At 44.0% G+C, this 26337-nt stretch overlaps 2 protein-coding genes across 3 annotated transcripts in view; one reads left to right on the top strand and one right to left on the bottom strand.

Annotated features, from left to right (window-relative positions):
- Window positions 1–26337, top strand: part of GRK5 (G protein-coupled receptor kinase 5) — a 213834-nt gene that overhangs the window by 166630 nt on the left and 20867 nt on the right. The window lies entirely within an intron of this gene.
- On the bottom strand, window positions 10748–26309 carry RGS10 (regulator of G protein signaling 10). 2 transcript variants are annotated; one of them, XM_065746420.1, is made up of 5 exons: window positions 26231–26309; window positions 22794–22912; window positions 21285–21371; window positions 17090–17233; window positions 10748–11215 (listed from the first exon to the last, which is right to left on the bottom strand). In XM_065746420.1, the coding sequence occupies exons 1-5, from the start codon at window positions 26277–26279 to the stop codon at window positions 11144–11146; spliced, it is 471 nt and encodes a 156-aa protein (XP_065602492.1). In that variant the 5' UTR covers window positions 26280–26309; the 3' UTR covers window positions 10748–11143. The 2 variants fall into 2 exon arrangements, with proteins under 2 accessions (XP_065602492.1, XP_065602491.1); XM_065746419.1 differs by having other exon boundaries at window positions 11138–13787.

Raw genomic sequence — 26337 nt, 5'->3', positions numbered from 1 at the left:
CACGAACATTTTGAACTCATTTATTATGCCTGACAATGCCTTTGGTATCGCAAAATGATCATTCAAGCAGCTTCTCACAATTGCTAATTAAGTCTAGATACTTGCTAAGGGTTCAGCCACAAATCTGGTTTCAGAGCCCAGCAATGTCTCAGTAGGGCGCTCCATCATCAGCAAGTTGGCAGGATGCTTACTAATGATGGATGGAAAACATCAAGCACAAACCAGGAACAGTGGGTTGGACAGGCCCTGTAAACCAACAGGCAATCACATTTTTCATCTCTCACTATTCCATCACATTCTGGAAGAGTCCCAGAAAAATTAATGATCCTGTCTGGAGTGATTCTACTTCTGGAATAAGTTAGGTAACCGAAGAACACTAAGACTTGGTTGAAAAGTAGTCTCTCCTTCCCACATTAAACCTTAAAAAATATGTTTAAATAATCTTCACTTGATAATGTATCAAGAGTACAACTCTTTAAAGTTAAGCTTTTCTCTATCAAAACATCCAAGATTGATTACCACATCACCTATCAGCTTAGTAAGAGCAGTAAATTGAAATGCTATACATTTCAAAGACTTTTTGCATACAGACCTTAATGTCTTGGAAGCCTGGATACTCTGGGATGATGGGCAAGATGCACACACTAATACTGTTCGACCGCGTTTGCTTTGTTGTCTTATGACAGTAAGTGCAGTTCCTGGAGAGATGGGGTTTTCCCAGGTCAGGTGGGTTGAATGGTTTGCAGTCTTCTATGTAGCAAGTTCTTAGGCACATCACTGAGGCGGGTCCCCCCATTTCAGCACCACTCGGGAGCATTTAGAAGCAGTCTGTATTCCAGAACAATCGTTTCTCTAGTTTTCCTCTAACGGATAATCTCATACCAGTGAGTCCCTTGGCAATCTGCAACGCTGAGTATCAGCAAACACAGAAGACAGACTGAGCTCTGAGCTCCTGCTGAACTGGACTCTTGGAGATCACAGGCAAGTGATGCCTTCACTGGGGCCAAACCATTAATGCTGCTTTTATCCCCTGAAAGCTCTCCACAGATGGTTGGTAAATCCCGACTGTGAACGCAAAGGGCTCAGGTGAGGGGGGGATTTGCAGGGATTACAAAACTGCACCTTCCGTCAGTGGAATCTCACGCTGTCATGTGAGGCAGCCTTGATGTGACTGCTCACGCAGCAGCAATTAGAGGTGATCAGCATCCCGCAGGGAAGAGTCGTCACGGCTCCCCATGGAGCAGGCAGAAAGCTGCACTCAGGACTAGGAGCTCCCTGAGAACAAAACATTAAGAGCTTTTTCCTCAGAGAGGCACAAGGTGATTAAATCAACACAACCCGACAGGTAAAGAAAGACAATGTAGACAACTCTAATGAAACAAAAAAAGTCTTCCAAGAAATCCTCTGCTACAAGGCTTCCTCAGTACAGCTGGAAACACCCTTCTCTTTGTGTAGCTGTGTCTTACATATAAGTGGGGATGGATACACAGCCTCCAAGCAGCCTCTGTAAGAGACCACAGTAAGAGCAGGACTCCTTTCAGGCAGAGCTGTGAAAGTGTTCACAGTCAGAGTCATAGAATCACAGAATTATCAACACTGGAAAAGAGCACTAAGAAGATCATCAAGTCCAACCGCTGAGCCATCTCCACCACGTCCACTTAAGAAACAGTAGTTGACCCAAACAGCTCACAACTTATGAGCTGTGAAGAGCTTTGGATCTTATCGATGAGAGCATCAGCTGGATTTGGGTCAGTGCGTTGGACTGCCTGCAGCTGGAGCTTGGCAGGATCAGGGCAGAGCTCCCCAAAGCAACGCCTACCTCACTGTTGGGCAAAAGCAGGTCAGGCATAAGTAAAGAACTTGCATAAACAAGTACACACAGATCTTCAATATCTGGGTGCAAAGATGCAAACTCTGCTTTTTACCAGCTCTGCCGCTTTTGATTTGAGAGTAAAATAATTCTCAGGCAGATATCAAAACACGCAATGCAACAGCTCCACAGAAGCCACAAAGAAACACAGGGCTGGTGATATCAATCTGCACGTAGAGATGTCGCAGCACTCACAGGGTAACAGAAGCATGAGTCATCCTGATGCAGCCCTGGTGACTTGCACTGCTGCATACTGCAGGGTACCTCATGCATACGCAAAACATGGCCTGACCAGAGGTACCTGAGGATGAACACCACACCAACAAAGCTTTCTGACACCAAATTTCATTCTGGAAGTCTTTCCTGGTCTAAGTGAGAATAAATAAATAAATAAGGTACTTATTTCGCACTCCTTCACGGACCTATTGGATATTATCCGAGCCATCATTGTTGTTCAGTTATGTTCCAGGCAAACCTGGACCAACTAAGTCACCGTGGATGAGTGGGAGCCCTGCCTGTGTCTTCATGCCACGTAACCAACTCTGAATTGCTTCAACCACACACAGACGAGCGGAGTGTAACCTGAGTGGTGCCAGAACGTGTCTTACACCTTAAAGAGAAGGGGGAGAAGAAAACACAGCAACAGCAGGAATCAAATTAATTTCAGAAAGACATATTGTTTCACAGATTCATAGCCCAAAGTTGTCATCTGATTAACAGAAATAAGAGTGGTGCCAAATAGCTGCCATTAACACAGCTGCTTTAGGAGATGTGATATATTCTAAGTGCTGAGGCTTTGCAGGGGCCCTGCAAATGTATCAGTTATTGTAGGCACGGTACAGAGTTCCCTCTTTCCATTTCAGCTTGCAGCCTGAAAGCCTCTAAAGCATTTGCCCCGTGGAAGCGAGACACCAGCAGCTTTCAACCGGTAATTGCTCATTGTGCTTAATGAGTGTAACAAGTGCTACAGAAAATGCACTTCAATCTTCAGCAAAGATCTTTGTACTGTTGTTTAACATGAAACTTTACATTATCCTTTGATCCTCGGGTGAAAAGAAACACGACTTTCAGCAGCGTGTAGGCTTCAGCAGTTACCTATCTTATATCCTAACCTTTATGCTCTTTTAAAAAGATTTTTTTTAATGGATAATTGCATTCTTATACAGTTCCTCACGTCACATAAGCTAGCATTGTTTACCATGGTTCATATGAGCAGGTCGTGGCCATCTCAGGTTGTCTGCCTCGGGAGTAAATCATGCAAAAGAAAAATCATGCAGGGAATGATTTAAGTTTCCACGACCTCCACTTTTGCTAAATGCTTGCTAACGATCACTAACACTAAATGAGAGCTGGCCTATTTTTACTGACAACCTTTAAGAACTATAAGGTGAATGATCCGTAACATTCCTGCAAAAGGGATATGTTTGATTTTTTCAAAGTACCACTAAAGGACATAAATTATAATAAAGTCCAAACCCAAAATTGGAGGTGAAGTCCAAAACCAGATTCAGCAGCTCCTTGCCTGGAGATCACCAGTGGTGGTGTGGAAGCAGAACGAGAACTGAAAAATACTGAGTCAGCATTTATGGTTTCTGAGGTGGCTCAGTTCCTCGTTTAGAAAAGGCATCGCTCTAGCTCTAAAAAGAAGCCTGAGCTGTATCACTGCTTCTACATCCAGACTTCCCCTAAGTCTGGGTGAGATGACTGTGTGCCTTCCACCAGTATCTGCCCTCCACTGGCAAAAAAAAAAAAAAAGCAGTGTGTGTATGAATCTATACACCCATTTTACTTGGCAATCAAAGCTCTGATCTCACTCGCACTGTTTTGACCTCAGGCGAAGTTTCGTGCATCTCTTTTCCTTTATTAGACAGCTAATACGCTTAAAAGAAGGAACAGATGGCTCCCGTTTGCAGATGCCAAACATGCCCTGTGAGGCAAGTGTTTACCATGGGATTTTCAGCAGACTCCTGTCCCGGAGAGCTAGATTTTTGTCATCAGCACCAGTTTTAAACCCAAAGCAAACACTCACTGCCTAGGTGAGCCACAATTACAAATGTGACTCTCAGTGCTTCTGATTCTCTTTTAAAATTGCTTGTAGACTGAAGTACAGGAAAGGGATTAGGAAAGCTTAGAGCTCAGGAACTAGAGTATTACAACTGAAAGTCAAATAAGAGACAGACAAGGAATTACACATGCAGTAACTGCACTCCTAGGAGAGGAAGTGCAATCTAAGAGCAGAGCTGCAAGAAGGGAAGAGCCACATTTCTCTTCACACATGATGTTGACTTGGGAACGCATTTCCACCGTGGGCATTTGTGATTAATACTCTGCTTTACACTGTGTGTCCCTTCTGCACAAACTTTCCCATGTGAGTACTCCAAATGGAGCAGACAGGTGCGACCCTTTGTGTCACGGAACAGAGCAGCTGTGAAGCACTGAGCTTTGCCACAGTGTTCCCCACAATGAGGATTTCAGGGATCGTCTTTGTTTCTTTTCCTGTTTTTGTCTGAATACGTTTCTGAGCTTCCTGGCTCAGGGACCCAAAGCAAGGGGAAAGCTCTCATCATCCGGGCCAGCAGCGTTCAGCATGGAGCACCCTTGTCCCTGCTTGCAACAAGCTTCTACTGAGAATGAATTCACCTGAACTACTGATCCTGCTGCTTGACAACACTCCATATCTTCTAGGAAGAAGTGCTAAAAGATATAAAAGCAAAGTCCTCCCTCTGGGGGGGATTAATTCTGCGAACTCCAGGTGGACACAACGATGACACTGACAGGTGTTTCAGAAGCATTACACTAATGTGCTTACTTCAGGAGCCCAAAGTGCCTCAGTGATCCACCTTTATCCCATTGCACCTTCTAAAGCAGGAGGGGGAATTAGCAAATCTACCCCTGAGTAAAATCTAGGGTAAAGAAAAAAAATAGAAAACTCATCCTAAAAGTCACAAACACAGCAACTGCTGCACCAGATACATTTGTTTTGTCTGTATTCAGCACCTGAACTGCAATGAGCTACCACACTGAATCACAGTGACAGTACTCATTTGGGTACTTCACCAGTTCAGAACTACCGTATCTCTGTCCTCCTGCCCTCACCAGATAGAGGAGTTGCTTCTTGGGAATGAAACAAGGCAAAAGTATCAGGGCAACAAATTGACAGCTTTATCAGCTGTACAAAACGATGTCAGAGACACAGAGCCAAAAGAGAGAGAAAAGAGTACCAGTTCTGTTCCCTTTGACTTCCCCTTCATTTTTCCTCATTGCTCTGCCTCTCGTCTTTCCTCACACACAAATTTGACTCCACTTGTCTCTCCACTTTGGCTTCTGCTGTTCTGACAACCACTACACCTAGTCTATCTTAGCCATGACTGGCCAAGTGACCTGTAGAAACGGTGGCAAAGAAATAAGATAAGTGCGTGAACACAGCTTTAACACTGCCTCAGCTTGGCTCTGCATAAAGCCAAGAGAGATGAGTAATGATGCATATCACACCAGTAATAACAGGTGTATTTCTAGTAAATGATCCCCTTTGCCCCCAGGCCAATACACAGTGAGTGCCTGATACTCCGATTAGCTTCACACTCTGGGAACAGGTCCTCCCGCTCTCTCTCCTTTGATAAAAGCTAATATAAAGCAATCTCCAGTATCAGGACAGTATTACAGGTCAATGAAAAGCCCATGCATTATGTCAGCTCTTATCAGTGCCATCAAAAATGTCATGAGCAGAGTCAGAAGAATACCAAACCCAAATTACTTTCTCTAGGACAGCTCCTTTTGCATAAAAAAAATAAAAATGTTATTGCTGAGACGTCACTGCAACTGCTTCATGCCCATCTGGACAGTCATGTCTGCTTTCTATGGCAGTGGGTAGGAAGCAGCTTCAGAGATCAAGACATCGCCTCTCTCTGTTTCCCAGTCCTACCAGTTAATTTCCCACAGAAAGCAGAAGATCCCCTGCACTAAATCCTCTAGGACAGGAATCATGAAAAGTCGGCTGGAAGTTAGCTAACACATATCAGAATCAGGCTCCTCCTGAAATCCACATGGACTGAGCCACGACAGAAGCTTGTGAAGCTGTACGAAAATCAGGAGACCGCCAAAACCCTTCGGAAATCCCCTCCCTCGTTGTGCTGCTTCCCTTCCCCTCCTGTCGCTGCCTCTCCTCTCGTGACCTCGGCTGACTTCTTACCTACAAGCCCTGAAACGGGGACCTGCGGAGGTTTCAGCTCCTGCATGCCTGAGCTACACTCGCTGCTCTCGGTCAGCCCGGGCCGAGCTCAGCCCGCACTCCCCGCCACTAAGGGCGCCTCTCCTCAGCGGAGCAGCGCGGGAAGTGGCGCCATGGCGCCCCCTGCCGGCCGGCCGCAGCTCCGTCAGCGGTGGTAATGAATCCCGCGGCACGTGTGGAAAACGACACCTGCTTACATCAGATGTACACACGTGCTGTTGTCTGGAGGACCCAAGCGTCTGCCCCGCCTGCCCTGCTCCCCCGGCACATGCTGCTGGAGCTCTGACTGCCGCCTTCCTCCCCGCAGGACAGTGCTGCCCCTGTGCCGCGATGGGAAGCTGGAGGACGACCAAAGCCCCATCAAACGGTGCGGCTGTGGGGCCGGAGCAGCCCGTCCGTACGCACTGATTTTCCTCAGGGCTGACGGAGTGAGCGTGTCTGCGTATGAGCTGTGAGCAAATCTAAACCTAAAGCACAAGGCGTCAGCGTCACAGTGTGAAGAATGAGAAACACCATTACCTTGCGAAGGAGCCGCTGGCTTTCTCCATCTCACAGCTCAGTGACACAGCTGTGCAGGCACACAGGGCTCCACGGCACTGTGCTGGGGAGTAGCCGTGCCCAGGGCTGCCTGCTGCAGCTCAGGTGCTCATGAATCTCATTCATGAGATTCGGGGTCACTAACAGCACAGATACACCGCTCAAACAGTCTTGTTTCCACTTCAGTCATCTCACAGGGTCAAACCTGAAACTATCTCAAATGCAGACTTACTGCCCCTTCCCTTCGTTATTTATTTCACAAGGTCACTGCTTTGCCTATCCAAATCTTATTCAGAAAATCGTGAAGGCCTTTTAGTATGTAGGCTGACAGGCTCCCTGCTCCTCTCTTTTTCCTTACCCAAGCTTGAGAGCCTTCCTGTACCTCCACCTACATACATACAGAGCCAAAACTTAGCAGCACAACCCCAAGCACAAGCTGCTCCTGGCAGCTCTCAGATGTGTGACTTTCCCATTAGTTTGCTCCATCCTCTTGGGGGTGGGTTGCACAGGTATCCTTGGGTATCCCTCACTGAAAATGCTCAAGCCTTAAAAAACCTCATCCCTTCCAAATTCTGTATTTCTAGCTCCATTGTCTCGCTTCTAAAGAGAGGGATCGAAAGAAGATGAAAAAAGACGGACTCATTTTTTGGCAGCTTTCCTCTCACAGAACATTCCACGCTTTCACACGAAAGGAATTTTTGGCGAACCAGAGCAACGAGTCAAAATGACAAACACAAACAGTCACCAAAAAAACTGCCACGCTCAGTAGTTTTCTGACTGCTGCTAGCGGGTTAGTAAGAGGTTGGTTTGTTGCCTAATCATGAGCTCAGAAAAAGACAGTACATCTTTAAGTTCACAGTGCTATTGGCCCAAGTACAGAGGATAAGACTTCCCTTAAGCCTTTGCCCAAGGCGTAACGATGCCTCCAAGAATAACAAGTCGCCTTGAGGTTGGAAACTTTGGTTCACAGAGATTTTGTTCATGTTCCGTAAACGATACACAAATATTCATCCAAGTGGATGGAAAATGCTTAAAAGCTTCATAATGTAGTGAACGAGAGCAATCCTGAGATGGAAATAATTTGCTTAATTCTTCACAGCACTGCTGTCACTTCCAGCCATCTGCTAGCTGGGACTTCGCTGACAGTCTAAGCAGCTTGGGGGATGAAACCTTCTCAAAGCAGAGATCACAGAGTTCACTTATTTCTTTACAGTAGAACAGGAAGTGGGTGGGGGAAAGGGATGAAAGGAAGAAACAGGCAGCTTGTACTGTTTCAGCTTCAGGATGAAAGCTTTACTCTAAAAAAAAAAAAATACCTGTTAATTTAATATTTCCTTAATGAGATACGGTGTCAAAGATGCGCAGTCAGGAGCAGGCAGAGGTATTCTGTGAGCCCTGCTGTGCTCATCACAGGACAGCTTGTAATTTTTATCCAAGAGATCTGTGGATTTGAAAGAACAAGTATCCTGCTTGGGATGTTGGGAATCGTGTTTTCTAACTGTGGCTAACCAAACAGAACTAGAAATGCAGCAGGAATTGATTCCCCATTCATCAGGGAGCAATGTGCTCCTGCAGGAAACTCAAAACTCTGCCTCCCTGACTTGGTCACATGCTGAGCTATTCGGCCTCAGGGAGATGTGCAGCAGCTCTGCCTCTGGTTCTTCGATCTTTGCATTTTCTAATCTCTGTTTTCGCAGACTGAAATAAGGCCATCATGTGTTTTCTTTATGCTTTTTGCTGTCTGGTCCTGCAGCACTTTAAGAATGAAGAAGTGACATCCATATGTTGAATGTACTGCAGATGTGATAGAGCAGCTAAACCTAGTATTCAACCATGGAAAACTCATGACGTTGGTATGTACAGAAAAGGAACTGAGAGATTACAACATTAAGCTGTTCCTCCAGACCATAGGTAAAAAAAAAAAAAAAGGAACAGTCTAATTTACCTCTAATTCAGTGCCTTTTTTGTTGCACCACAGCACTGTACTGCTGCAACTGTTAGCATCAACTTGTCAAGTGTTTCAAGTCCCACCTCTCTGCATTAATGACATGGAAAAACACTTGAAGTCGATCTAATCAAGTGGTCTCAATCAGAGATATCCCGCAGGCAGCTGAGATAGGACTGTAAAAAATGGAAACCACATTTGTTAATGCTGATACAGCTGAAGCACATGCTGACACGCCATCCTGTGGAAGCCCTATGGGCCAACATTTCCACAGGGCTCAGGGCTCCTGCCAGACAGGACAACTTGCAGGCAGACCTGGGATTCCTTCAGAAGAACACACACAGGGGATTGCTGCAGCAAGGAAGGAAATGAACAACCAACACTGCTGGGATTTGTACTGCAAAGAGAAAGAAGAGCCACCATGCACTTCTCATCCAGTCTGAGCACATCCCACTGGCAGCAATTATGCACACCAAGCTCCACAGCCAGCATCTCCAAAGCTGCCCTGGGACAGCCTTGCTGTGACCATGTTACCCAGCTAGCAGTGAAATGAGTCTTGCCCCGAGACACAAAAGCGTGGGTAGCACTCCCCCTTCCCTGTTCCCAAAGCACTGTTGCTTTTCTCAGCTGTACAAACTAGAAAAAGGTTAGCTGTGCAGAGTGAAAAAGAGTAACACAGAAATGCAAGCAGGCAGTGTTTTTTACTTACAAGTTCTTTATCTCCGTGAGAGCTCAAGAAAAGTACTGTAATAGTGTGGGCTTAATGGCACCTGTTCCTCATGCTTGGCCTACACGGCTCAGCATGCTGGTCACTGTTTCCTTTAGGAAACCTCCTGTCATTCACAGACTCAAATGCAGGCAGCTCAAGACAAGGAACAATAGTGGGGGAAGGGACAACTGCTGGCCGTTTTCTAGTTGTTTTGTAGCAGTTCTCACATGAGGTCTGCTTGGGAAGCTGAGTACTATGTGCTTTATAATGCCAGCTTTCAAAGCAATTTTAATCAGTTTTCTTATATGATGCCCTCAAGTTCTAAGTACGCTTAGATCAAAGCAATACCAAATGCCTTTAATAAACAGCGACGTTTTAATTTGATATTTTAACCCAACTGCATTATTGCCTACAGAAAGCTCAACAAGTCCATTAGATTTGAGGGATAAAAAACCAACTGTAGCCTGTATTCGCAGCAGCATATTGATCTCTACACGTTATTCTGCCAGGAACCAGGAGAGGGTGCTGTTAAATTTGGCTATTCTTCCACATCCAGACAGAACCAAAATCTATAAAACATTTTCTTCCCTCTCCATCCCAAACCCATTAGTGTTCAACTCCTAACTGATTTGCCACTCCAGTCAGCCAAGATACAAGGAGAAGCTGTACTGATGAAAAACATCTTTCACTGATTTCCAACAAAGCTTCTACCCCTCCATGACCAGAAGTCATGCAGCACTTGTATGGTAACACCACGAAGACATGTGGATCCTTCAGATAAAAGATACCTCTCAGTCTGCTTCTAATAGTTGGCTGTGCCAAAGGAGCACTCCGAGCCCTTGGACGTGAGCTGTGCTGGATTGGAAACAAGAGACCTGGCTGTGGCACAGGATAAAGAACAACATAACCCATTGTTGTGGTGTACTAGGGAGATGATATCTGGTAAAACACGTTGAATATGTAAGGCTTGCTGCTCTGTTTTTAGGGTGGGAAAAAAAAAAACAAACAAAATTCAAATTTGAATTCAGTCGTCCTCTCTCTGTACCAGACCTAGCCAGCTGCTAACCCAGATGCAAATGCTACTTGTTTAAGTCCATCCAGTAAAACAGAAGCATGCTCTGAACTCTTATCCAAACCACTTTCTCTGCATCCCACTTGAAACACAAACATAATGGAAGAAATGTAATAAAAAGCAAGAAATGGGAGATGAAGGTACAAGCATTCTCTGCTGTTTGAGTGGCTTTCTGCCATGTGCTCAAACACTTGATCCTGAAGTGAAAACTCACCCTGTCACCCCATTCTATCTTTTAAGAAAAAAGCACACTGTGAGGGAACGCAAGCAACTGTGCTGACAGAGAATGAAAGCAGAAAAGGGGATAACTACAGAACATGAACTGACCTTGGCTCAAACTGCCTTCAAAACAGAACAGCCATCAGTACACGGATTTAGTATATCTGTATTTTAATTTTTAGCAGAGAAACACACATTAGGGCAGAATTTTAGGCACGTGGTCAGGCACAAAACTTCTCCTACTTGCTTTTTGTGCTTACATCTTCAGTGTAAATCCTATGAAAAGGAACAGATCTTGCTGGTCTTTGACCTCTAAATAAAGCAGTAATCAATACTCACAGCATGAGGTTCAATGCGAAGTTTACAGCAACGGCTGGAGCACAGGATTTACTCAGAGCGAAGCATTATTTCCTTTTGTCTGTGCAATTTGTTATATTCCTCTGAGAAAAATATGTATTTCACAAAGTCTGATCAGTGATTATATCATCAGAAGCCAATAACATCCTCCACATTCATGCTGCAATCACAGATATCTGCTTGCACTGTTTGTCTTCATTTGTTCTCTAAATGAGAAATACAGTCCATCTAATCAGTACAAATTTAATTTCTGCATCTTGCAAATCTAGTTGCTTTTTCTGTAACAAAAACAAAAGAAACCACAACGGAACACCACAAATCTTGGAAGGACAGACAGTGAGGCAACAAACTTTTCACTGCTGAGGCAGAAGAGAAATAGAAAGATTAACAATTTTGTGGATTTAGGTATATTATCCTAAAAACATCACAGGTATTGAAATAAACATCACAGACATTGAAGTGCTGCTAAAAAGACTCGTATTTGTGTAGGCTTTGGCTGCTAGCAGAGTACAGCACCTTTGTGCCTGCTCCCATGGGGCATTTGCTGTTTCTAAGCAAATAATACAGTACCTGAAAGGGAGCATATTGCCAAGGAAAAAGTTGTCTGTGAGCAGTTACAAACAGGTATGTTCTCTTAATGCCCCACCTCTGGTTTCATTCATTATTTTAAAATTCGGTAGTCAAAGACTTTTCTCCGTTAATTGGGCATTTTTTTAAGTCAATATGATTAAAAATGAATCTACTGTGCAGATGAACGTGGTAAGAATTCATTCTGCACTTTCCCCATGAAGACCCTCGTTCTCCATTTTTCTACATCCCAAAGACTTCTGCTGTAATTATTGGAAGAGACAAATCTGAGCTCTCAAACGCGTTCAAGCAGCCCATTCCCAGTTAATTGTGTGAGAAGTTCCATCTCCTGCAGTGGTAGGGGTTAAGAGTTCATTGTGACAGTCAGTTTTCAAAAGAGCTGATCCTGAGACCACAAATAGCTGGCAAGTCCAGAACTGGATGCTTGCAGTTCCTAGGCTGCCTTGAAACAAAAGGATTCATGCATGTAACTACTCCATTCCTATTCAGCAACATTGAAATTCAAGTTAAGTATGAGAACAGACAACACTGAAAGTGCCTGAAGCAAGAGTATGACTTAACCTTTAAATCCCCTGTGAGTATAAAAGGTAACTTTTATGCAATGAGTGAATTTTCATCTTAAAATGCGTGTTTGGGGGGAGTTCTATCATTTCCTTTTTAAAATTTAATTTCCTAAGAGTGAACGGGCTGTTTAGTTCTGAGAGAAGAATCAGAAGTCCATACCTGCTCTTAAATGTAATGAGACAAACCCACAGAAACCATTTTCTTTACACATAACCTGCAAGAATGGATCAGAGTTAAAGCAGAGACTTAAAAGTCCACTAAAAGAACCTGTATCCTCAACATCTACAGCTCAAACCTAGTTTTAAAAGCACTGATAGTGGCAGCAGTGTATGACACAGCTGATCTTCCTTGGGGAAAACAACGTAAAACTGTATCTGAACAGAACTGTGCAATCTGACTAGGCAGCACAGAAACAAAAGATCAAGAACAGTAGTGCAAAAAAATGAAAGAGGAAATAATGAAAGCAAAACAGAGATAGTCTATACATATTCAAACTCATAAATAAAGCTTGGAGCTATTTTTGCTTTCCCAACTGTAACTGCAGTTTAGTAATACTGACAAGTTGACTTTAGTAGAAGGATTTTAATAAAACAAAGTCAGACTTTGTTGGTTGGCCCTCTGCAGAATGACTCTTGCCACACACTGCAGGACTGAGGCGACCTAGGAAAAAAACACCTGCTTTCTAGTACTGGCACCTGACACTCACGTTATGGACAACTGAGCTGATATGCAGGACGTGCCCCAGCCAAGCACTGCAGAGCTGAGCGTGTCCAGCGTGGGATTTCAACTGTCAAGACTTGCAATGGCTGTTAGGAGTTCCTCAGAGATTCCATCTATTTAAGAACTCCTATTCCAAAGGCAGTATAGGTTCCACTCTGTGAGGGTGATTGTCTACAGCAAAAAGGTTGTGTAGAAATTTAAGACAAACAGCAAGGAAAATCATGACCAGAAAAGTGTTTTGATTCATAAGTAAAGGCAAAGCAAAACAGCTATCACCTTGAAAGAAAAAGTGACATTCTAAGAAAGGAGTAAGACTAGATTCTATTGATCTTAACCCTGAAAGATGATGTCCCTCATTTAGTTTCCTATGAATGATTCATCCACAAAATAACTTAAAACATACTCCTCAACAGCTGCTCCCAACAATGCAGAAAGTAAAAGCCAGGCACAAATGAAAACCAGAAGGCAAACATTTAAATACAAACAAAAAAACCTCACACGGACGACAAAACATCCTAGCTCCCATTTCTTTGTATCATGCTGCCCCACAAAAAAAAGGAACAGAAATTGAAAGCTCAACTTATGAAATATTAAATGCAATTCATGCTATGGAGGAAAAGCTCAGCCTTTTTGCTAGGAAACAGTCTCTCGAGAGGTGCTTGGCTATTTGCTGTCTTGCAAAAATAATTAGTCATTCAAGCAATTAAGAAGGTAAGTATCTCCTAAAAAGGTTTTGAACTTTTCAAGCCCTAAATGCAACTGCTATAAACCTAGACTGTTCCTGAGTGTAATTTAATTACTGTACTGCCTCTCCTAACGACATTCATTGCATCATGTGTTGTAAATTCTTGATGCTCTTTTAGCTGCAGTCTGAGCTTCTGATGAATTCTCCTCTTGCTCCTCAGACTTCTTATGGTTTAGGAATATGTCTGACTTTAAGAAGCGGCTGTAGCTGTCGTATTTCATGAGATTGAATATCTGGTAAGAGGAGACAAAAATACAAAAACAATGACCTAATTAAAACTACATTTTCAATTTAAAAGGACAGTACGTGAATTCACTTTGTTGTTGTTCCGTTGGCAAAGCTAATACCATAATTACTAAAATTGTGACATTAATACACTCAAATGACTGCACAGAACAAATGAGACCGTAGGATCCACAGTCACTGCTTTGCAATAATGTCTAGGTTAGTTTAACCATCAGATTACGGTTTTCATGACAGCCAACTGAAAATCTAATACTGAAGGTGACAGGTCATATGCCACGCTCACTAGGCAGGATTTTACAGCTGATCATCACTCAAGAACTGTGTGCAGACAACAAGGACAGCACCTGGTTTCCTCCCACTGCATCCTCAGGAGTATAACCTAAAAGAATGCCATTCTTCAGATCAGTAGGAAGATATCCAGAGGAATGAAGCAGAGGTAAAGACAGGTACCTTTTATGTACTGTTCTGACTGCAGCTGCTCTCAAACACCACAGAACAGTCCATTATGTGTGCAGAGCACTGAAAGAACTGAAGACCTGCCCCTCTTCCTACTGCCAACATACATCCAGCCTGGAAGCACACAGCCAGCTGAGTACAGCTCTGTTCTCCCAGGGCTCAAGTTCAGGCCCATATATCTTCTTTCTCTTCTATTTATACCTATTTCAGACCAAAAAACAAAACAAAACAAAACAAAAAAACACTAAAAAGAAAAAAAAAAGGCTTTGGAGATGAAGCTGGAATCTGGTCAGTGTTAAACTGGGGCTATATTTTGCTCGGCCTTAAAAAAAAAATAAGGAAGAAAAAAAGAGAACCTCAGAACTATAACCAAGGCAAAAGTAAAGCCCACTCTTCTGCCTATTATTTAACTGCAGAAGCCTCCCCGAGCCATTATTCATGACTCATTACATTTTACAGTCCCACCATAACCAAGTTTCCAGAGGAATTCCTGGATTCTGTTCTGCATGTTTGGATTCTGTTCTTCATGTGTGGATAACTGGAGCTTTACCTTTGCAGGCCTCATTTCTAGCTGAAAGTACATCTGGGTAATGCAACTGCTTGCAAGGAAAACAAAAATCTCAAGCTACCTTTTTTTCCCCCCACCTCCTCAAGGAAACTGAACAGGCACACACAGATAAGCAGGCAGAACGTTACTTTTCTTGTCTGTTCTGGAATGTGCCACTTGCAAATAAACGATGAAAAGTTCACTGACCATCACTCGTTTATCTACTTAAATATTTAAGTTTACATTTCAAACTGTGAACCCTAAAACACCTTGATATCGACCTAAATTAATCAAGATAAGTGAGGTCACATTACAATTCCTAGGGCTGGCTAAGTGCAATGAATTTATATTTATCAAATCAGCTTACAGGAGAAAAAGGTTGTAAGGAAGACATTGTTAAAATATCTTAAGCCAGCAAGAGCACTGCAGGATCGAGATCTTCTCTGAGTACCCCCAGACCTGGTTAGCCAAGCACACAGAACAGATAAGACTTTATATAACCACAAGCAAAAGCTGAATTCTCCGTTTCCTCCCTTCCTCTCATCACCACTGTAGAGCAGACACATTTACCCTGCAAGTATTTTGACATCTACATGTTTCTATGAACCCTACAGCAGCAACAGCTGCCTCCAAGCTGCACACTCAAGGCTGCCCCGCTGCAAATAAAAGCAATGCCCATTTAAATCACTAGGTCTGCTGGAGAACTGAAGCACTAATTACCATCCATGTCAGAAACCAAATGAGCTCTGGGCAGAACTCACAGCTTCTAGACTCTGGCTTTTTGTACTTCACACACTGCCAGAAGTAGTTAACACGGTTCTTTAGAGACCACATTATGTATATATAGACAACACATACCACTCTTCATAACTTCACAGGTATCGAAAACAAGAGAAAAACAAACAGAACTCCTCCTGAGCTCTTATCTAACAGCAAAAAAACAGAAGCTTCATGCAGTGGAAACCTGTAACAGCCCAAATGTTCTGCATTCTGGTTTTAAAAGTTCCCACACTAATGGGGCTCTTGTATCAGTGGGCTAGCACGTTTTCAGTTCTGAGCTGACTAACCTGCTGACATGCACACTCATTTGTAGAGCTGGAAAACATTCTAACTGGGGTAGCCTGTCCAGCCTCACTCATAATCAGGTAATCACTAACCCTGATCTGAAGTGCTTAGGTTTGCCAGAGTACTTTCTCTCCTTTTTCCCACATCAGAAGTTCTTCCATGAAAAAAAATGTTGCTTTTTCACACAGAAATTGAGTTGCAGACATTTCCACCGCTAATGACAAGGAATCTGCCTGAAAAACAGCAGCCTTTGATCCTCCCTCTCCATCAGTAGATCGTTCTGCTGCTTCAGCCAGTGCCCAGCTAACACAGTGAGCACCTGATGTGAAATAAGTTGAAACTGGGGTGCTGTTTCCCCACAAAAAAAAAAAAAAAAAGAGCCAAATCAGAGAATTGAAGGGGTTGGAAGGGACCTCTAGAGATCGAGTCCAACCCCCAGTGGAACATACAGGTCGTCCTGAGGATGGTACAGTAACTACAAATAGTACAGACTGCAAGTGTTGGAAAGCTGAAGATGAGAATGACTCACTTCATAAACTGTGACTTAAAGTAAGCTAAGAACTAAGAAAATTTACCACCAGAAGACATACCTGCAATACATCACTTAATTTCTACCAGACCTCCCAAATTCTGTAGGAAAATGCCCAGCAGACACCAACTCCTCTTCTAAGTTTTGTGTGTCACAGAAGAGGAGGCTTTTCAGAAAATTTCATTATATTCACATTAATAAAAATACCAAAACAAAGCAAAGAGAAGAATTTTGAGCTCTCAAGGAAACCAGTGGCAACTACAGAAACAAACATCAGCAATGACTCAGCACAAGAGAATATACAGGAAAACTGCAGGCACAAAGTCAGTCACAGGGTGATCCTCAAGCTACCGGCAGAGGAACCCAGGAACAAACTTCATCCATTTTTCCAGGAAAGTCCCCAACTGGAACTCACGTGTTTGCTCTGAGTCTCCTTGCCAACCGGCCCTGTGGTATCAGACATGCACTGTCAAGAGTGGCTGTGTTAGCGACCCTACAGAGGAAGGGAATCAACTCCATGCCTGCTGATTTTATTTTGTTTCCACTAGGAGCCAAACTGCTAATTCAGTCCACGTCACTGGTGGCAGCAGTAGGCAGAATCTTAACTTTCCTACATCAGATTGTGCTTAGAAACCCAAGCCCATTAAACACAGACAACATCTAAGGCACTTGCACATAGAAGAAATCTTTACCTGATCCTGCAGCTTCTGAAACATCAGAGGGTGAGGTGTCTCCAAAATCGTCTCATTCAAACGTGACTGCCCTTCAACATTGACTTGGGATGAGGCTTTATTTGACAGGAATGTCATGTATATTTCTTTAGCTTTTTCTCGCATCTGCAAGAGGACACATTTATTTCAAGAATTATTAATGGAGGAAATATTTACTGCATTTGTTAAACTTTTACTGGGGACTCTTCTTTCTTCTTGAAGAAAGCAGCTCCCATGCAACACTATATACAGGACTAAAAAGGAACACAGCTATTCTTCTGCTAACAGTAAGGAGAAGGCTCCTAAGAGGCCCTGAAAGCTGATAAACACTGGCAGCTGTCACTTGCATAAATTACTGCCTGATTTCAGTGGCCTTCTCTTGCTAAATCAGTGATAACATTTTGACCATACCTACTACCATCATCCTTAAGGTTCAAGCAATATACGAAGCTGCCAAAATCCTTTAAAGTTAAATGCGAGCCCATCAGATAAGAGAAAGCCAGTAAGAATACTGCCAAATAAGCCTTGCTGCAGCATTCCGAGTTCTGTGTGCTGAAAGCAGGGCCTGATGAGCAGCAGGCACAGGAAGACAACTAGCAGTGTGTACCTGTCAGTGCTCCCCACTGCATTTAATGTGCAACTGTCTCTAGACCAGCACGAACTGAAGGACTATCTTGGGCAGTAAGTGAGCTTGAAGAAGGAAGCATTTAAAGCCTTGCCCATGAACAAGTCATGGAATTTCTTTTATGTTTTACAGCTGAGAATCAACATTTGGTGATAATTAGAAGGAAAGCAACATGTGTCTGACAATTTGTAATGCCTAAGAGTTAACTCTCTCTCTGCCGAAGGGGACTCACTTTCCAGAAGGACTCCTTCTCATCTGGGGAATAAGCTATGTCAGGTGCACTAGGTCACACTCAGAACATCCTTAACCTTTTCAGTTTCACAGATCAGGGGAGACTGGGTAAAGCACATCTGTTCTAAAAGATCAATTCATCAGCCAGAAGTGTGACCACTTTAACTTCAGCTAGGTGAGCAATGGGGAGAAAGAGCAAAGGAAGGCTTGGAGGAAAACAGGAGAGAAAAGAGAAGCACCATGAGGAAGTTAGAATGGGGGGAACAAGGAGACTGCGTGGGAGGTTGGTGAGATGAGGTGGATTTCTGGATTTTGTGGGGAAGAATGACAAAGAACAGAAGTGAAAGCACTGTGGTGGTGGAGGGGGATGTCACTGGAGAGACACAGGAGACCTGACATTACAGCACTGCAAAAACACGGAAATGCACAACTACAGGTTCAGCTCCATGTGAAACTGTTAAGCTACATCTACGTTCCAGTAGTAAAGCATCAGTTTAAATAAAACTAGAAAAGTCCCGGAAGCTCCTGAGAGCAGACTCCAGCCATTAGCAGCTGCAAAGCATTACCAGTCCTGAACAGCTGCTGCCCCATTCCACACTAGAGATGGCAGAACTGGTACAGAATTACAGAAACATTTGGGTTGGAAAAGACCTTCAACACCACCAAGTCCAACACGCATATCTGTTCTGATGGTCTGTACAAAACTTACTGATGTGTGTATTTAGATGACTTTCTGCAATAGCTGAGAAGATTCTTTGTTGTGTGCAGTGCTTATTACTGTAAATAAATCTGTAATTTTTAAAGCCCAGTTGCAAGAGGAGAAGTATTTAAACCTAGGAAAGTAATGCAATGGACATGCTTTTGATTTTGTTAACAATCACAAGTGCAATAAGCATATGACTAAGCCAAATAAAATATTTAAACATCATTCTCTTATCCCCACCACTCCTGTTTCAATAATTAAACACGTGTCCTAAAATGAGGATCATATTGGTGGCAGCAGAGCTTGCTATTTACAAGTAAACTTGGCATAATCCCTTCCCAATCTTTACTAAAAAACACGTTTGCATTTTAACTTCAATTTTAAAGGAACAATAAAGAAAATGCCTTTTTTCCCCACTGAACTATGGAGATATTTCCTGAGCTGAGAGGAGGAGTTTGTGCTTCCACACTACAAGAAAACAGGCCAACGTCAGCCCACCCAAAGACTTGCCTCAACCACTGACGGTCTCGCTGCCTGACTCTGCAGATGCTGAAAATCTCCCTTGAATCCTGAAATATGCATGCATTTTGTATTAGCTTGCCAAAACAGGAAAACAAATATGGAAAGGTGCAGTCTGACCTCCACTCCTTCTCCATCACTAGTCTAGAGCCAGCACAGCAGCCAAGAGCCAAGCTGCTCCTTGCCAGCACTCCCTCTGATTCCCTGTCAAGCAATCCTGGCTGCACAGTGGCTCACACTCAAGAGGAATGGAGCAGAGATGTATCTGCATAACATCTTACAAACTCTGTCTCTGTAGAGACAGAAAGCAAGTTGAAAGTTGATCTAAGTCTGCTCTCTAGGCAGAGCCCAAATGAGTACAGTTAGAGTACTGAGTTCAGCAAACTGAAACAGGCTTGAGGAAAGGCCTGGGCTATTTTCTTTGAATGGCACCAATGTAGTGCTGCATTTTGCAGCCAATAGATAGCACGACTGGAGTGAGCCTGCGGCCCATTGGGACATCAGCCTGTGCAAAACCAAACTGCATAGAGGGGAGAGTGAGAGCAGGAGGCACAACAGATAAATAAGGCACTGACCTTTGAGCAAGCTTCAACTGACCAAGAAAAACACCATGCTCATGTCAAGTAACAAGAAGTTTATTTTATACTTCAAAAATAGAACTGATTTAATCCAGGCTAAACTGAAATCTGCTTCATCTGACCAAAATCTGAGCATGTGTGAGCTAGCTTCTGCGGTAAACCAGTTCTAATGAGAAGCAGGTTATCCTATAAGAGAGTTGTTTTTAGAATACTTTGCTCTCATCAGACAGATACAAAGAAATTTCTGCAAGAGTCACTTTCAGAAGACCAATTCAAGCTTACTGCTGCCATAAACAGTGGAAGGAGTCATACCTTCAGGGCTTTTCCTAGCCAAGTAAATTATCTAAACAGAGCCCCCTCAAAACAATAGCTACAAAACCTTATTTCAAGTCTGTGTCATTCCAAAGCACATTTATTATGCCTGCTTGTAATAGTTTGGGAGTATTAGACTCCACACATCATTATTTGCTGCAATGATTAGTACCGAATAATTAAACTGAATGGAAATGAATTTGGTTTCTGTCCACTCATTTGGCAATCCATTCAAGCATTTGCCGAGCTACTCTCTGCATAGGGCAGCTGTCCATTTCCTTATACTAGCGTGCATGATCCTGTTATGCCCCAAAAGATGGAAATTATTTAGCAAGGGAAAGAATCATTACTATCCAATAGCAAAACACAGAGCCTTACAGGAGGATCTTCCATTTCCATTTTAAAATTCACTCTGAGAGCTTCCTTGGCAAGCACATTGTGTAATGTATTAAAAAAGAAATTCTATAACAATCTGCCCTGATCAAAAATATTTTTTTCAATAAAAGAAAAATCACCAAAACTTTTTCAGAAACAAAATGTGGTTTGTATGTGCTTGTATCTGACCCTACAGGCTTCCAAGTAGAAGTGAAAGCAGATTCTGCACTCCTGTTGGACCTAAACATACATGGAGATCCACGCAGGACAAAAGTTACTGCAGTGGTTGGTCAGAGCACTTCAGGTGAAACACTTCTTACCAGAAAACTACAGCTTTCACAGAAATGTGAATGTTCTGTGTCACGTCTCAAGGTGAATAAATATTTAAACAAAACCTAAATGGTTCCTCAAAAGCACTGCATTTTGGTATTGCAAAGCAGTTTCTTTGTGCTCCTTGTTTTTATATTTATGTATTAAGAGCAGTGTTGTATATTTTCATGCAGCAGCCAATGAGTGTTACAATGCCATAAATTAAGCAGCTCTGTATTTTCAAACACGATGCAGTGATACTGAATTTCATCTCTTGCTATTCCAAAGCAGTAACAAAACGTTCAGTTTTCCTAACACGGGAAACTCGACAACTTCAACATTTTGTTTTGATTTGAAATAAAACTAGCTTTGTTTCCCAGTGATTCCAGCAGGATAATTCCAGTGCCATTCCTTCAGAGACATTTCTCTGCACTCACACGAAGCACATTTAGCAACAGAAACGTTCTAACTTCATCTCTGCTACAGAACCCTTGTTGACGAGCAGAATTTAGTTAGGAAGCATACCTGCTTTTTTCCCTGTGTTTTCTTAAATTCTTCACATGCCAACCAGAACAAAACATTTTCTTCACTGAATTCTTTCTTCAAAAACTCCTGGGGAGAAGAGAAGTCGACAGACGTTAGGACCCAATTTCTCCATTGTTTTCCTGCCTTCCTGTTACAGCTATTCAAACAAGCCACTGCCCATGCTGGTTTTATCATGGCACAGCTTCCCAGAGCACAGGATAACAAACCCACAGCACAGTGCATCGAACACTGCTAAATGAACAACACAGCTCTAAAAGCACATTCCAGGAGGACGATGAGCCCCTTTTCAGAGCTCTGTCTCAGAGCTTATCAGTAACTCACAAGAAGGCTTCGTCGATCTCCCTTAAATAACTTGAATAATTTTATAGCTATTACTCAGAAGGAAATCCGAAAAATCGATGAACTCATGAGCAGGAGAGTACAGTGAACCATCTTAACAGGAGCAACGGCTCACCTGTGATTCCTGTTCGATATGTTTCTCATTTGTTAATGAGTCAAATCTTTACAGATGACAGCATTTCTAAATGTGAAAACCAGTGGCAATAAATTTACTGAAGTATAACTACAGCAGAAGATGTACTTGCAGTCTCTAAACAGTGTTTAAACAAAGCATATCTCCCAGAAGTGCAGCGTATTTTAAATTCAGAGGGAAGAAGTACGTTACGTTTATGTACAAAGAGCAGTCAGTGATTGAAATATTTATAGCCCTGAGACTTTCAGTGTTCCCTTTCAGAGTTAGAAAATACAGATTAAGTAGTGCCAAAAATTAAATGGTACTGAGAAATTGTTGTAAGAATTCTAAATCACACAATAATTATGGTGCTTTGTAATCCCAGTATACATTGCTTTTCAAACCAGTCTGAGGGGATATAATTTTATCCCAGGCTTTTTAATCAGAGCTCGGTCCAGCAAAGCCATAGTTGCCCAGCTCGTCCTTATTCACACAGCTAATCCCTCCCACTTCTACAACAAGGCCAAACTGAGGTTCCAGCCTGCATCCCGAGCTGCACGAGCCCCAGTCTGTAGCCAAATTAAAGAGAGTTTTTTCATCTAGTACAGCTGCTGCAGCACAGAATAAGAGCTACACAGAGTTATCGGGCGCAGGGAGAAGTTTGTAACTGCTTAAGTAAGGGCAGTACACAGGAACAGAGTGATATTGGTCCTCAGTAATTAATAATGCTTGGCAAGAGAGATCAATTCCCCAAGGAAAGGGGTTTATCTAACAGTAACTTGTTAACCTGTGCAAGAGCTGACTGATCCAATTAGAAAGATGCAAGCAAACATCTTCTGGACGCCTCACAAGAGCAACCAATTCACCACACCAGCAGCTCAGCAAACGCCACAGCTGTAACTGCCACTTCTGCTCATGGCACGTATCTGCAAGCTGTGTACTTATAGCACAGGCACAGCTGCACCGCTTATGTTGAGACTCATTCATCTTTAATCCTTATCTGAGTTTATAAAAGTATTCATAGGTAATATAGCAACCCTAAATCGTTTAACTCCTTCGGGATCTTCAAGGAGGTTCTCCAGTGACGTGGCCCATTCTGAGGTTCCTTTCGAGCTCTGGCGGCTGCCGCTTGGGTGACCCTCGCTGTCATTTATCTCTGGAAAAATTGAGAGAAGAACCATCTTTGTTAGAGGTGATTAACACCACAGGCATTTCTTCCCCTTTTCCCTGTGTGCCTTCTGATTACAGCTGCTCTTTTTAAAGAAAACATCATAAAACTGAAAATAAACACACGCACATATCTGAATTCTTCTTTGCATCTGAAGAGGTAAAAACGTCTTGCAGCCAGATAATTCACGAGCACACAAGCAGAGGCTGCCATTGCTTTGAGTTGAGACACCGTGAACACAACGACTGCAGCCGCTGTAGCCAAAGGACCACGTGCCTTTGTCCTGCAGTCACTGACGTTGGCCTTGTAATCAAATCCCGGTCGGTCACACACGTTAGATTTGTTTTTAAGAAAAGAATCATTGCAAGGGAATGAGAAGAAGCAAAATGAGAAAGAAATGCTTTGTCGAACAGAACAGGTCTAGCACGTTAACTTACTCTAACGGGAGGAAGGACAGCTGACAGAAGAGCTTCGTTCCAGCTGAGTCCGCCTGCGCCTGGGCACGCAGTACTTGTGGGTGGTACTGCGCCTGGGCACGCAGTACTTGTGGGTGGGTGCTCTGTTTGCTTCTTTCTTTTCAAGCCCCCTGAAATCCTGTTTTGCTTAAGGTGAGCTGGACTGAGCTCAGACCTTCTTTGCCAGCCAGGCATCACCCATACAGGGCAGAAAGCACGCATTTCTGCATATTTCTATCCCAGGGATAGAAAGTGCGTCGCATTCAAGGCTGGCGATGCCAAAAAGTTGTTTGCTGGCTACGCATCAGAAGACCTATTAGTTGGGAAGGCTCCAGGAATCTTACTGCTGATCTGAAAACCTCTCAAATACACACAAAGAGCTTGGCCTTCTTTCCTCCTGCACTCGCAATGTCTGTTGAAGGCAGCAGGAGTGCATGCCACGAGGGATCAGGCAGCTTTTAGGGTCCCCACGCACTGAACAGATGTGCAAAGCTCCTATGGTAATCAATACCACTGCCCCTTTATTTCTCCCCACCAGCCCAATGGAAATGCGGATCTTAGCAACTTCTGCTTATGTTCTCTTAAGAACCCTTCCTCCACCCTGAAACTAAAACCTCACCAAGTATCTCCCAGAGCTATCTATGCAGAGCTATGCTATCAGATGCCCTTTTCAGCTGGGTAAAACCCCTCAGAATACAGCAAAGCCGTACTGAGATCCGGAGAACCTCTTCCTAACAGTGAGAAGGACCTCTGCTTTCAGTGAACGGAAATCTCCTGTTTCCACTTGATAAGATTCCACACAAGAGAAATCACAAAGCTGCAGAAGAGGCAATATTTCTGAAGCTGCAGATCCTACGTCCCTGCCCCTAATACTGAGAAATCCACACTCAAACCCCAAGCCAGTACAGACGATGCAAAAGAAGGGAATGCATCTAAAACAACTGAGCATGTGGGCACTGCAAGATAAATGTTTCATGGGCAGATCCTGTCTATCCTTTGCCAGTCGTGGTCTCCCTTTATAATATGGTTACAACACCAATCAGGAATTTCTTACGTGACTGCAAGTCTCCACGCTTGCATAAAAAAGCTCACGGTACAGAACAGAGAGGTTCATCCTGCATGTAAGAGCTGAGCCAGATCCACCTCTGAAGCAGCACAAACCTACAACCCTGCATAAGCAACTGCCCACCCACCCGGAGCCCACTGCCTGAAACACGGAGTTCAGACCCTGAGGGCCATCTCCAAACCACCACAGCAGCTTACTGCACGACCCAGCAGCACAGTAAGTTACCCGCTCCTCAGTTTCAACCTCCCTCATGTAAAAGGACGTGGTTCTTGATTATCATTTGCAAGATTCGTTTTAGGAATGTGACTCAAACTTCCTGTGTGTCTATTTGTAAAGTCTGTGATGTCTACGTGGGAACAGTCGGGCACATTTGCTCTTGTTACAGTCACGCTCATCTGCAACCAGACTGGCAGCACCATGCACAGGTGCTGGCGGCCTAGAGAACCAAGCCATCCCTTTATTAAATGTGTAATTTAGCACGGAACATACGGAAGCAAGGTTTTATTTCTAGCGTTCCCTTTCCAGCCAATATTGAGGCAGCTTTTAATGATGACTAACCCATTGGAAAAACATTTATTCCAATGAGCCAGTGCAATGCAGGGAAGCATGCCATAAGAACCTAAAAGAATGTTCTGGTCAGGAGGCTGGAACAAGTGCTTTCATGCACCCAGGACACCGCTGGCCCGCTTTCCTCTGGCTGCTCTCACTCTTTTCTCATCTGACCAAGGCCACTCTCCATTGCCCTCCAACCACCTCTCTGTTTCAGCCTACACAGCACAACCCAACCCCACCCTCTCGCTCAGCCCATCACCCGCCCCACTTCTCCCTATCACCTCCTCCAGCTTCAGCAGAGAAAATTAAGGCCTTGAAAGGGACGACCTCCTCGTACACCCCTTCCGCAGAGCTCTGTTCTACAGGATGATGATACTCGGGTTGCCTCCTCACAACCCCAGAGCCCTGCTGTGCTGCTCGTGGGCTGTGATCCCCAGGGACACGGGGCCACCAGCCCATCCCCATACAGCACCATGGGCACGAGCAGCCCAAGCAGTCCCCTTAGGCTGAGCACCGCTAAGCCCCGCTTCATATCCCTTTGCAAAGGCCATAGAACAGCATCAGCCCTTTCCCTTCAGAACTTTTTAAGACCTTAGAGTATGGGAAAAGGTTCTCCCCACGTTCAGAAGATTTTACTAAATTACCTTAACAACAGTACCTCTTCCGAGGGGCAGCGTGGATACAGATAACTGTCTTCTGTTAACATCACCTGGTGACAAAGTGATGTACACACGTGGGATAATGAGCTCGATGCCAACGTTTAATAGCCCAAAGGCACACGTTAGTGCGGTCACTCAGGTGAGGGAGGCTGGCGCTGCTGCTGCTGAGAACTGGAAGGTGGTTCTGTCTGCCAAAAAGGGCTCTGTGTAAAATGGCAGTTCTTCCACTCACGCTCTGCGACGCGACAGATAAACACGCTAACTACATTCCTCGCCTCTTCACGCCCTAGGAAAGCACCCGCTATCTCCTAAACGGAAAGGAAACGAAGCAGCAGAGAGAGCCAGCCAGCGGCAGACACAGCTCAGCCGAAGCAAACTTCGCACTGAGCGCACAGCCATCGTGCCACGCACAGCGGCCAGCTGCAGTACGAGCGCAGCGCCGCTTTAGAGAAGCGGCCCACGCGGGCGGGATGTGAGCTGGGCAGAACGCTCCCTCGTCCCAACCGGCTGCAGCCGTCAGCTAAGGACCCCGCGTTACGAAACGTAGGCGCTCCGGAGCGCCGTCCCCGCTTACCTGACGGCGGCCGCTTCCTGCTGAGGCGGCTCACGGCGCGGTTGAACATTTCTGGGGCTGCCGCGCGGCCCCGCGCTCCCCGGAGCCGGAGGGGGCGGCCCCGCCCC

Source organism: Cyrtonyx montezumae, unplaced genomic scaffold (assembly GCF_038088225.1).
Source record: "Cyrtonyx montezumae isolate F1298 unplaced genomic scaffold, pur_monq_1.0 scaffold_4, whole genome shotgun sequence".
Classification (NCBI taxonomy): Eukaryota; Metazoa; Chordata; class Aves; order Galliformes; family Odontophoridae; genus Cyrtonyx; species Cyrtonyx montezumae.
Note: the sequence above shows the minus strand (reverse complement) of the source record. Positions and strands in the feature narration are given on the sequence as shown.